The 13191-nt window shown below is 46.7% G+C and overlaps 1 protein-coding gene across 1 annotated transcript in view; it reads left to right on the top strand.

Moving 5' to 3' along the window:
• The window catches only part of HUNK (hormonally up-regulated Neu-associated kinase), a 107177-nt gene that overhangs the window by 33629 nt on the left and 60357 nt on the right, over positions 1 to 13191 (top strand). Inside the window, exon 2 of the mRNA XM_076000491.1 lies at positions 8095 to 8387. Within this exon, the coding sequence (XP_075856606.1) occupies positions 8095 to 8387 (293 nt within the window). The remainder of the gene's footprint in view (positions 1 to 8094; positions 8388 to 13191) is intronic.

The following is a 13191-nucleotide window of genomic DNA, read 5'->3' as shown; positions in this document are numbered from 1 at the left end:
GCCTTCCTGTCTCAAACAGCTGAGCGTGTGTGTGATGGGTGTGACAGCCAACCAAGCCAGCAGTGGGGAAGCAAAGGGTAACCTGAGACCAGAGAGAGGAGTGGGAGTTGGAAGCTGGGAGTTGGGAGCTAGCGCCAGTGTGGGAGGGAATTCCAGGCAGTCTGGGTGGGGGTGGGGGACAGGAGGCAGGAGATTAGCAGGGATGGTGCCCATGGGGGATGGGGAAGGAGAGGAAAGGGACCGGAGAGTTTAGGAGGTGGACTTGACCAGCCTGGTGATTAATGAGATATGGGGTTAGGGGTGGGTGGGTGGAGGAGGACACACAGTTGGGGCCATCTGTGGATGGTGGTGCTGTTGGCTGAGCTGGGGAACCCCAGGGGGAGGTGACAGGTTGCGGGGGCCCGCAGAACATCCAAGTGGAGGTGGCTGTAGGCATGGCAGAGCTCAGGAAGGGGCGTGAGCAGGACAGGTGTGGGCACTCATCAGCGATGGCGTCACTGGAGTCACACAAGGGGAGGAGGTGGGTGCCTATGTCCCTAGTGTGAGGAGCAGGGAGGGGGGTGGGAGGAGAAGTAGGAGGCCGGGGACCGGAAGGCCAAGGGAAGTGGGGGTCAGCAGGGAGGGTGTCCTCTTGGACTGAGCAGCCAGGATGGCACCGGGGATCCTGGCGAGGGGAGAGGCAGGGGCTTCCTTGCTTCCATTTCTACCTATTGATCATGTACAAAACATGCAACACTGATGAACGCTCCTGCTGCTAAATGCCCTTTGTGAGTTTCTCATTTGTTTCTCGAGCATCCCTATGAGGTAGGCACTTACTCCCCCCCTCCCTCGCCTCTGCTTTTGAAACAAGTGGGGAAACAAGGCTTAGAGAGGTCCCGGCTGGCAAGTGGCAGAGAAGGGTTTGAAGTCATGGCGCCTGGCTTTAAAGTCCACGTGCCCAGCAGCTGTGCTGTGATACTGCAAACTGCCGGAAGGTGGAAAACAGGGGGGGGGGTCTCTTCCTAGAGAAGAGAAACTCTAGGATCTGACCCCGGCTCTCGGTAAATGAGCTTTTGTTCTTGTGTACGTTTTTGCTTTTCTGTAGGAAACCCCATAGGATTGTAGGATGCTCAGATGGTCCATTAGTCGGCTCAGGCTGCCATTACAAAATACTGTAGACTGGGTGGCCTAAACAAACAGAAATTTATTTTTCTCACAGTTCTGGAGATTGGAAGTCTAAGATCAAGGTGCCAGCAGAGCTGTCTCTCTCAAGGCCTCTGTCCTTGGCTTCCAGATGGCCTCCTTTTGGCTGTGTCCCCACATGGCCTTTTCTGTTTAAGCTCTGGGAGAGAGAGAGAGCAAGCTCGCTGGTCTCTTCCTCCTCCCATAAGGACACCAGACCTATTGGATTAGGGCCCCTCTCTTATGACCTCACTTAACCTTAGTAACCTCTTTAAAAACTCTATCTGCAAAAACAGTCTCATTGGGGGTTAAGACTTCAACATATACAGTTCAGTTCAAAGGAGAGGGTAATCTTAAACCACTACAAAGAATCTGAATTATCCCCCCTCAAATGGGCCTGAAGATTCATGACTCTTTCATAGTATAGGTGAGGTATCCCTTACCTGAAAGGCTTGGAACCAGAAATATTTTGGATTTTGGATATTTTCAGGTTTTGGAATATTTGCATTAAATTTGGGCATCCCTAATTTGAAAGTCTGAAATACTCCAATGATCATTTCCTTTGGGCATCAAGGTGGTGTTCAGAAAGTCTTGGATTTTGGAGAATTTTGGATTTTCAGATTAGAGATGCTCAACCTTCATACACTTGTCACCTAAAATAGTGACAGTTGTATTTTAGGTGCATAATAAGTGTTTGTTGAAGAAGGAAAGATTCATTTGAGTTTAGTGTACAGTATTCATTAAGAAACCAAAGAGTTCTGGAAGGAAAGCTTTTTTTTTTTTTTTTTTTGGCTAATTTCCATGTGAAAAGGAAATTTAGTTGATCATGGCCCCCATTCCCTGTGCATTTTGATTATTTAAAACATGGTGTAAAAGCACTTTGATTTGGGGAAGACTATGAACTTTCTAGAGTACAGCACATTGTGTAATGTGTAAACCATGTATGTATGTTTTTGTGATGTTGAAGAGAAGTCCCTTTGATCAACATTTTTTTTCAAAGATCCATTTTACATCTGACTTTTCATTTTGGAGATTGGATGCATCAGTTCTTGATATGTTTCAGAGTAATGAATTTTAAAGGCAGTGAAGGGTGATCCAGGATGAAGGGATGAATTTAAAATCCTGTTAACTCTGATCCTATGTAGACAGTCTCAACTAAGTCAATATTTAAAGAAGATGAGAGTCTAGCCTGATAGGAAACCACCGCCTTGGGATTTAGAAGCAGCTCTATTCCAGAGAGTTCAAAACACTGAAATGTGGTTCAGGCTTCTTCTTTTAATATGCTAAAACCACTAGTAAAAAAAAAAAATGCACATCTTTTCCTTAGCCAAACTGAGCCTGAATACTTTTCCACCCTTTCTGCATTTTGATTCATTGAAAGTAAATTGGTAATGATGATAACAGCGCCAATTTAAGGAGCCCTTCCTATAGGCAAGACATTGTACTAGGGGCTTTCTTTATGCACATTATCTTAGGGACCAATTTGGTTTATGGAGGTGTTTACCATTATTGGATGCATTACCAGGCCCAGATGATTTTGTGCAACCCTCATTCTAAGTAAAATTCTACATTGGATTTTTTTCTCCTAATGTATAACAAAGGCCATCAAGCATGATTTCCTTGATGGTTAGCAAATGTCCCCTCTCCCAATGGGACTGGGATTCATGCTGTCCTTTCCTGCTCCTCCCTGTGCTGGGGAGGTGACTGATCACCCCTTCTGTGCCCTCCCTTGGCTGTCCTCTCCTCCTGTCTCTCCTGTGTCTAGTATTTCTGCACCCCTATAGCTGCTCCAGTGATTTCTTGGCCTTAGGGGATTTCCTTTTCTTTCTTATGAGCTTGGCTATTTATTTAAAGGTTGGTTTGCTGATGTTATCTGTCATCATTGGTAGGCATTTCTTTTTTCTTTTTTTTTCTTTTTGGCGGGGAAGGGGCAGGGTGGGAGTTGCCATGTTGTAAGAAAGGCTATTTCTTAATTAATGAAAGAAGTTGATGAATAATCTCTTTCAACTGTTGTACATTGGAGTTTTGCTATTCTCTCTCTGCTAATTTTCCACCACTGCAAGACTTTGCTATGCATCTTGTTGGAAATACGGGGGCGATCTTTGAAAATGGGTTCCTTTGTAAAATTTTGGGAGGCTTTGCAATTTGGATCTGTCAAAGGGCTGGAGCCTTATTAGTCTTACTGACTTTTCACAGAAAATTGTTTTTCTCAATGTGCTCAGGATGATGTCCAGGCTTCGATACTCCACACACACACACACACACACACACAAACACACAACTGGATTGGGAGTTCCTGACAGCACTGGCTGGGACTCTGTCCTCACATGAGTGAGTGAATCTTCAGCGTTGGTTAACAGCCATTCGTGTGTGGTGTCACCACTCCTGTTGTCCAGGACACGCTAAACTTGCTTGTTTTACTGCCATTCGATACCAGATTTAATTTCACTCTTTAAAACTCTCCTGACGGAAGCAGTTTATTTTCCAGCTAGAGACCCATCATTGCACTGGGCTTTTACTCAGGTGGGATCAGTGTTAGATCTGCTTTGCCTGCAGATCTCTCTTAGCTGTCAAATTAATTTAGATGCCTTCCTTTGGCCATCACTGATTGACTTTTCCTTAATTTTCTATTCATTTCCCCCCATTTCAGTTATAGATGGAGTTGATTAAGTGGTTTCGTGTAATCAAGGACAGCATTCCATTTTTAGTATCATCAGTGCAGAGCTTGTAAGTCAGGGGGTGAATGAAAACAAGCAGGTAACAAGCAGGTTTGAAAATGGAGAGGGAGCTTAACAGGAGACCTTCCTCCAGACGAAGTGGCTTCAGGGATTTCATGGGGGAGCTCTTGACCAGTAGAACTTGGGAACCAAGACATCAGACAGTGGTGGGGCATGCACCTGGTGTGTTCGTTTCCTGGTGCTGCTATAACAGATTACCACAAACTTGGCGGCTTAAAGCAATGCAAAATTATTCTCTCACAGCCTGGAGGCTGGGAGCCCCAAATCAGTTTCTTGGGGCCAAAATCAAGGTGTCAGCAGGACTGAGCTCCCTCCAGAGCCCCAAGGGGAGGTCTGGACTTGGTGTCTTCCAGCTGCTGGTGGCCGTGTCAGTCTCTGTCTCTGTCTTCACATTGCCTGCCCCTCTGTGCACCTGTCGGTCTGATCTCCTCCCTCTAAAGACACTTGTGATGACATTTAGGGCTCACCCAGTCAACCCAGGGCAGTCTCCTCATCTCAAGACCCTTAACTTCATTATATCTGCAAAGACCCTTTCCCCAAATTAGATAACAGTTCCAGGTCCCAGGAATTAGGATGTGGACCTAACTCTGGGGGACCATTTTTTTGGGCTACCCAAATACGAGGCCCCTTCACAGAAGGCCTCTGTAGGATGCTCAGGGCCAGAGCTGGACAGGCTGGTGTTAGGATGCGAGGCTGAAGGGGTTTCCACTGGGTGTCCCCCAGCACCGTGGATCACTTCATTGGCTTGGCCCTCCACCTTCAGGTAAGGGAGGAGGATGGGCTCTAAGAAGAGCAAGAAGAGAGAGAAGCTGGGAGACGTGTTTGGAAATGCTGCGTTTGCTCAGAAGTATGAAGTACAGGAAGGACCACCCGGAGGAGGGCCGGTGTGCACACCTGAGCCCAGCGTGTTGGAACGAAGCACTGATTGTTACGGTTGTGATAATCATACCATGGCGAGCGATAATGACGGTCCAACCTCATGGAAGGGGCCACCTGTACCCTCCTTTCTGTTCCGAGGGGTCTGCACTGTAGACATTTGCTAGCCAGTTACTGGAGCTTCACGGGGTCCCACTTTGACAAAGAGGTTGGAGGTCCAAAACCCTGGCGTGGGCTGTTTGAACCCTGGGGGTGGACCTGGGAGGGAGCTTGTGGCGACTTCGCTCCCTGTGGGTCGCATGGGCATGGGGGGAAGCACAGGGAGGGAGAGGAGAGGGAGATAGGAAAAAGGTGACATCATTCACGGCCACCAAGGAGGTGCCCACCATGTTTGGAAATGCATTCCCGAGGGGCAGCCTCACAGTTTTGGAGGTGGAAGTTTAAAATTAAGTTGTCAGCAGGAGCCTCTAGGGGAAGATCCTTCCTCGCCTCTTCCAGCTTCTGGTGGCTGCCAGCATTCCTTGGCTCATGGCCCCATCACTCCAGCTCTGCTTCCTTCTTCCCACGTCATTCTTTCCGTTCATTTGTGCTGAAGCTCCTGCTGCCTCTGTTTTATAAGGACACTGTGAGGACAATAAGGGCCACCTGGAGAATCCAGGTTAATCTCACTTGAAAATTCTTCACTTAATTGCATCTGCAAAGACTTTTCCCAAATAAAGTCACATGGACACAATCCAGGGATTAAGACTTAATATCTTTTGGTAGCCATTATGCAACCTAGTATAGGTAGTTAAAGCGCTAACTAAATAAATTATCCTAACAACAATCGTGGGCTCTGTTAAAAAAAAGGGCAGATTGTATTACTGCCAGGCTTATAGAGTGTTGTTTATTCACAGCACTTTTAAGAATTTCATTGCTGAAGGGTGTAATTTTTTAAACATTGCAACAGAGTCAAGTGAAGACAATACCTAATTGTATTTTTCATCATCTCTCTCTCCCCCCACTTACCCAAGAGGATGGATATGGATATATATGTGTGTGTGTGTATATATATATATTTTTGGGGGGGTGTCAGGAATAAGTACAGTTAATTTAGCATCTCTAGTACTACTTGGGGCCAAACACAGCAGGAATGTGACTTTAGCTTCTGTGGGCTGAGAGCAAGGGCCCAGCTGACTTGGGACAGACCAGACCCCCCCGGCCGCCAGGACAAGGCTTTTGGGCCTGTTCAGTCCCCCGAACGTCTCTATTAAAACGAGACTTGTTTCTCCAGAGGAGAGAGTAGATGAAGCTGTTAACAGCCATTTTTGCATTGACGATGCCATCGGTCAGTCACTTACGGGCCACTGAATATTGATAACGGACCGTGTGCTGCAAAGGGGTGGGGGCCCCCCCGGTAATTCTCACCACGGATGCCCCGTGCGTGTGCATCACAGGGTAGGTGAGTTTAGGGGAATCTGTCCGGAAGGGAGGTGGTGCCCCAGTTAGCCTCTGAAGGACGGGGACGCTTGAGTGGGTGAAGGGGGTGACGAGGGTACGGAGAGTGGCAGAGTGGGTGTTGGGGGAGCAGGGACACCTGCCCGGGAGGGAGAGCCTGGCCTCGGGGCTGGACAGCGGAGGGGCTGATGGGGACGACGCCAGGGACCCCGAAGAGCTTCCACACACTTATTTATTTATTCTTTTTTTTTTTTTCCTAAATTTAAAGTCTGCCTTTGATTTGGACTCCTCTCCACCTTTTAAAAAGTATTTTTCCAGCTTTATTGAGGTTTAATGGACAGATAGATACCGCATGTGTTCAGGGTGTCTGGTGTGGCCTTGTGTTGTGAAATGGTGACCACAGTCACGCTCAAGAACAAACACATCCGTCACCTCACAGGGCTGTCGTTTATCCTGTGTGTATGGTGGGAACGTTAAAAAGATCTACTCGTGCGACAGCTTTCAAGTGTACAATACATTATTATGAACTATGGCCACCATGCGGCGCGTTGCATCTCAGACTTTTATTTATTTATTTATTTCATCAGGAACCATGACCACAAAAGAATGTTGGAGCCTCTGGCTGAAATCATGTATTTACCTGCGTTTATTTACCGATCTATCTGTCATTTATTTCTCTATATGCTTGTTCCTCTGTATATTGCATATTGCATACGATGTATTTCAAGTGCACTGTGAAACAGGTTGAAAGTATAATTCACGAAAACAGGGAATAAATAGAAACGGAATGTCCACTGTCTGCGTCCTGCACCCAGTGGCCCCATAGCCAGGCACGAGAGCGTCCTCATCTCACTTAGAGACAGTGCTGCGACGGGTGCTGGGGGGCAAGGTCCGGAATGAACCAGACAGCCGGAGGGGAGGGGGAGGGGAGCAGGGAGGAAGGAAGGAGGGGGAGAAGCAATTGCCATCCAGTCAATGGCTGGTTGCAGTAGAGAAGGGAATGAAGACGAAAGAAAGACAGGGCGAAAGCAATGGTGTGTCTTAGGGCTCGGTGAGTGGAGAGACGACTCCTCTCAGAGGATGGGGAACAGTTGGGGACAGATGCAGATGTAGGCGGAAAAGACAGTCTGGCCTTCCCTTCTGTCCCTTCATGTTTCCCTCTGTTTTTCCCTCCCTCCCTCCCGCCCTACCTTTCATGACAAGTCGGTTGTGGGGGAGACAACCCAGGAGGAGCCTCCTGTGGGTAGCTGAGATGTGACTCTGCAGGTTGGGTCCTAACAGCGGGACCGGGAGCTCCCCTGGGAGGTCATTCGCCAAGGGGAAGACGTGGACACTAGGGGCCAGGGACACTGGAGGGCTCAGCACCTGTGCAGGGTGGAGAACGGGTGGGGAAAGGCCAGGGGTGCTGCAGCGTTGGGCAGTGCACCCCTGTCCCCAGCCACACCCCAGAACTAAGACTGGGGGGCAGATTTATTAATACCCGTTTCAGAAGCAGGGGTGTGTGTGGGGGGGGACCAGATCTGGAGGAGACGATGGGCTGAGAGAGACAAGGGAAACCCTTTGCTGCCAGAGAAATTGGCTTTTTCATCCACCTTCTCCTGCAGAGAAATACGTTTGACATTAACCCTTCACGGATCCTTCCAGACAGCCACGCAAGTTTGCTTAAGTCAATTCCAGTCTCTTTTTAAATAATTGAATCTTTTGATTTTTCCTGATATATTATATTTTTCTTCCCCCTACCCCCCTTGATGCTGTTTAAATAAGGCGTTTCTCCTATTGCAGATTAATAGTGATCTTATTTTCCCAGGGTTCCCGTGAGTAGCCAAGGGACCACCTTTGCCTGCCGTGTCTGATAACAGGCATGTTCTTGGTTTCTCCTTAGGTGGCCATAAAAGTCATCGATAAGAAGAGAGCCAAAAAGGACACCTATGTCACCAAAAACCTGCGGCGAGAGGGGCAGATCCAGCAGATGATCCGCCACCCCAACATCACACAGCTCCTTGACATCTTGGAGACGGAAAACAGCTACTACCTGGTCATGGAGCTGTGCCCGGGCGGCAACCTGATGCACAAGATCTACGAGAAGAAGCGGCTGGAGGAGGCCGAAGCCCGCAGATACATCAGGCAGCTCATCTCTGCCGTGGAGCACCTGCACCGGGCTGGGGTGGTCCACAGGTAAGCGTCCCCCTCCCCCGCCCCCCGTCTCCGCGCCCAAAGAGCGACACTGTGCTTCAGCGTGCCCCAAGCAAGGCTGGGTAGTTATAGTCTGTTTTACAGTTCTCCCACATTTTTATTCCATGGAATTGTTTTGTACTGGGTTAATGCCAGTGTGGGGGTTAAAAGAGTGACATCAAAAGCCAGAGTGGCGGGGCTTGTGTCCTGCCTCTGGCCTTTAGTAGTGTTTGACCTTGAGCAAGTTACTTAACTTCTCTGAACCTTGGTCTCTTCATCTGTGAAATGGGAATAATAATGACGCTTCTCTCTTGGTTGGTGTAGGGTCAATGAGTTAATGCATAGAAAGGGCCTGGAATAGCGTTTGGTACCTTGTGGGCACCACGTAAGTGTTGGCTGCTGTTCTTTTTATTATTTGCAGCCTGATGGGGTCAGTTGCTGGGGGGGTGGGGAGGTGGTGGGGGTGGGGCTGAAAGAAGCACCCGTGTTAAGATGGCATGAGATTATTTTCCACCAGTGCTAGGGATGGTGCTTCCATTGAATTTGCTGTACATGTGGTAGCTGCTGCTCAGTGGCTATTTTATTCAATTGAACTGGATCACCATTCGTATTGTCAACTTGCCATTGAAATTAATCGGGTATTCCCCATAAGCCAAACCAACCTTGCAAGTAATTTTGAAAGTCCAGCTGGTTTTTACCAGCCTGTCCCCTACTAGGCAGGGGCTTCACAAAGAAAGTGAATGGAAACAGCATTCTCAGCAATGTTGCCCTTGGTCGTGGGTGCCTACTTTTAATACTGTATGAAAACAAAATACATTTCAAAACATTAAAGTGCCCTCTTTTCCTCCCAACAGTGTTGGCTTTACCAATAAATGCATGGTTCTTCCTTCATAGAATTATAATCAATTATTACTCTAGGTTGTTGAGAAAATTAAAAATCATTTTTAAATGGTTCTCATTTTAAAAAGCAAGACCAAAGCATAAAATATGTGTGTGTATATATATATATATAAACATATATGTACACATTTGTCAAGACATTTTTGATTAATATACTATAGTGTATATATACTATAGTACTATAGTGTGATTCACATGCTATAAAATTTGCTATTTAAAAGTGTATAATCCAGTGGATTTTAGTATATTCACAGAGTTGTGCAACTATCACCACTATATAATTTTAGAATATTTTTATAACCCCCCCCCCAAAGAAAAAGAAACCCTGTTCCCATTAGCAGTCACTCCCCACTCCCCCCTGCCCCCAGCCTCTGGGAACTCCTAATATACTTTCTGTCTCTGGATTTGCCTCTTCTGGACATTTCATAGAAATGGAATCATACACAATGTGGTCTTTGGTGATTGGCTTCTTTCACTTAGAATAATGTTTTTCAGATTTGCCTGTGTTATACAGCACATTATCAGTACCTGCTTCTTTGTTATGGCAGAATAATATTCCATTGTATGGCCACGCCACAACTTGTGGATCCATTCATCATGTGATGGACCCTGGGTTATTTCCAGATGTTGGCTATTGCGAATACTGCTGCCGTGAGCATTTGCACACAAGTGTTTGTGCATACAAGCCCTTTCTCTGGGAGGACTCCGCTCCAGGAAGTGGAATTGCTGGGTCATGTGGCAACTTTCTGTTTTAACTTTTGGAGGAGACACGTATTTTTAAAAAATTCAACATTTAATGACGAATCTAATTTTAATTTTAATAATGATAATCTAATTTTACCTGGTTGAAAGCCATTCATCTTCTGATCAGTGAAGAAAGCAGCTTCCAGGCTTTTACTTAATGGAACTCTGAGACTTTCAAGGCGGGGAGAGCCGTCTCCTTGCTATTGGGAATGGCACCGTGGGGTGCTCTGCCCTGTCGTGTCTAAACCCAGGGACACTGTGGGGAAGTCCTTGCCCAGAGCCAGCCCGGGCCAGGCACCATTGAGACCTGTGATTTCCTCCTCCCTGAGGCCAGAGAACCTCTTCACCTACATTTTCTTAGTCACACATTGTTGTCATGAGATCACGCTTTGTTAGAACTCTCTGGGTTTAGATCAGCGAGGAAGAGAACATTCAGAAATTTTAAGTGAATAACGCTATTTTTGGCTCTTTCCAACAATAACCCTGTGTAGCCTGAAGTGTCATAGCTCTGCCATTATTAGGAAAATGACGGTCGGTCGTTAAGTACGCCTGGCTTTTTGTTTGCTAAGGTGACAACCGGCAGAAACCTCATGAATGAGTCAGTTTGCATTACCGAGTCCACGGGTCACAGTGGAAGGTAGAACCAGGGGAACTGTGAGGGGCAGAGCTTTTGGGGGGACTTGGGGTGTTTTTCCAAGGGTTTCGTGCTGTCAAAAATGCGACGAGCAACGAGCCGCTCAAGGACAGGAAGGGAGAATCAGGTGAAAGCCGTACATTGCATACTGACCTCTGCTGCAGGAAGTTCTCAACCACCCTTTAAAAACAATTTTAACAATATCCAATCCCTCTCGGTGCAGTTACTGTCAGGATGTCAAAAGCAATGAATTTAATAATGTTTTGATCGCAAAGACGGTATACTTTTTCTTTCTCTGATCTCCGACTTTCTACTTTTTGTCTTTCTCCCCTTGGAAATATATTCATCATCCTATAATGGGGAGGGCTCAGATCTTTTAAAGTTAAAGAAGGTTGGAAATGATACGCATTGTTGAGGAGGATTTCTTCTTTTTTGTCTCTAAGAAATGTTGATGTGTGTTACCGCACACGGACATAGGTGATTAAGCGGTGGAGACATCACATTGAGACGTTTAGAATATATCCATGGGTGGCTCTAATGGCATGTCTTGACTTTCAAAGACTCTAGACCACTAACTTTTGGCATTCATAGTCTGGTTGACCACCGGTATGCTCTTTTCTGTTAGCCCTTGCAGTGGTGGGGAATTTTAGCCTTAGCTGCAAAGGTAGGATACATTTCATAAATTATTTTGAGGTTAGGTTTTTTTTCAAGTGAATAACAGAGTATAGTATTTCAGTGAGGCCCTGCAGTCCCTGGTGGGCAGATTTCTGAGGAAATACATTGGATTGTCCAAAAGGATTCAAGATGAATTTTTGTGGCTGCATGGATACAATGATTTAAAGGGCTTTCGGCTCTGTGTGTTAGAAGAGGCTTTAAATAACGCGGTTGGTTCCTGGTCAGGCTGGTATTATGTCGTTATGTCATAACTTAATGCTAGCAGTGCCCTCATTTCCTGTCGTATTAAATCTAAATATTTAATTATCTAACCTGGAACTATTTAAATATCATTTAAAAGAAGCAAATCTTTAAACATCCTGTAAATATATATATATATTTTTTGAGACAGAGTCTCACTCTGTTGCCCAGGCTAGAGTGAGTACCGTGGCGTCAGCCTAGCTCACAGCAACCTCAAACTCCTGGGCTCAAGCGATCCTCCTGCCTCAGCCTCCTGAGTAGCTGGGACTACAGGCACGCACCACCATGCTCGGCTAATTTTTTCTATATATATTAGTTGGCCAATTAATTTCTTTCTATTTATAGTAGAGACGGTGTCTCGCTCTTGCTCAGGCTGGTTTCTAACTCCTGACCTCGAGCAATCCGCCCGCCTTGGCCTCCCAGAGTGCTAGGATTACAGGCGTGAGCCACCGCGCCCGGCCCATCCTGTAAATATTATACGTAGAATTTTAATAAAAAGGAAACTTAAACGCTCATAGAGCAGATTCCCTTAGCTGGCAGAGAATGTCATGAAATTGGACTTGCCATAGCGTCTGCGTCTTTCGCTGCAATAGGGCCGTTGTTAATTTTTACAGAGGTAGAGTGTGGTCTAACTTCTTCTTTACTCCTTGTTAGAGTTGCCTGAGATTCTCTAAGATTATGACGAGTTGTTTTTTTCTGCCCTCAAATGTGCTCACCCAGCGAGATGCCAAAATCCGATGATTTGCCTATTGTATGCAGAGCGCCAACTCTTAACGTGAGTCAACAAGAACACGGATTCCGCTGAGAGGCTAATTTGAGATTCATGTTTCATTCAGACTAACAAAGTCCAATCAAACTGTACAGGCACAACATAAGAGGGTAGTACAATACCGCCATCCCCGAGCAGGAAAAGACAAGCTATGGGGCCACAGGACTGGGAGGAAGAGACACACGATCAAAGAGCCCAGAGGAGGCCGTGCTTGGATGTGTGTCAGGGCTGTGGCTCCAGGGCCGTGACCTTGTTCGTTCATCAATACTGGGAAATGGCCCCCGAGCTCAAGAGGAACGCAGGGCGGGAGAGGAGGCTCTTTGTTCGCTGGGCCCTGACAAGAAGCAGGCACAACCTGTGCTCCTGGGGGATTAAGAAGTTCTTTTAACGTTCAGATTTTCTTGAAGAGGGGCAGGTGGGGAAGGCAGATGAGAGGGGAATGGTTTCTGCTCACCTCTGGGAGCTCTGTGGGATCCCAGGGCCTGCTGAGAGCAAGCCTGTACATACCCAGAAGCACAGGCGATATAGCAAAAGTTTTGTGCTTAATTGGGTTTAAAAAGACAGGCACTGGGTATAGTGGCTCATGCCTATAGTGGAGGCAGGAGGATCGCTTGGGGCCAGGAGTTTGAGACCAGCCTGAGCAATATAGTGAGACCCCATCTCTACAAAAAATAAAAGAATTAGCTGGGTGTGGTGGCACGCACCTATAGTCCTAGTAGGTACTTGGGAAGCTGAGGCAGGAGGCTCATGGAGCCCACGAATTCAAGGCTGTAGTGAGTTATGATCAGGCCACTGCACTCTAGCCTGGTGACAGAGTTAGACACTATCTTTTTTTAAAAAAAAAC

The sequence above is a fragment of the Microcebus murinus genome, chromosome 1 (genome assembly GCF_040939455.1).
Source record: "Microcebus murinus isolate Inina chromosome 1, M.murinus_Inina_mat1.0, whole genome shotgun sequence".
Taxonomy (NCBI): domain Eukaryota; kingdom Metazoa; phylum Chordata; class Mammalia; order Primates; family Cheirogaleidae; genus Microcebus; species Microcebus murinus.
Note: the sequence above shows the minus strand (reverse complement) of the source record. Positions and strands in the feature narration are given on the sequence as shown.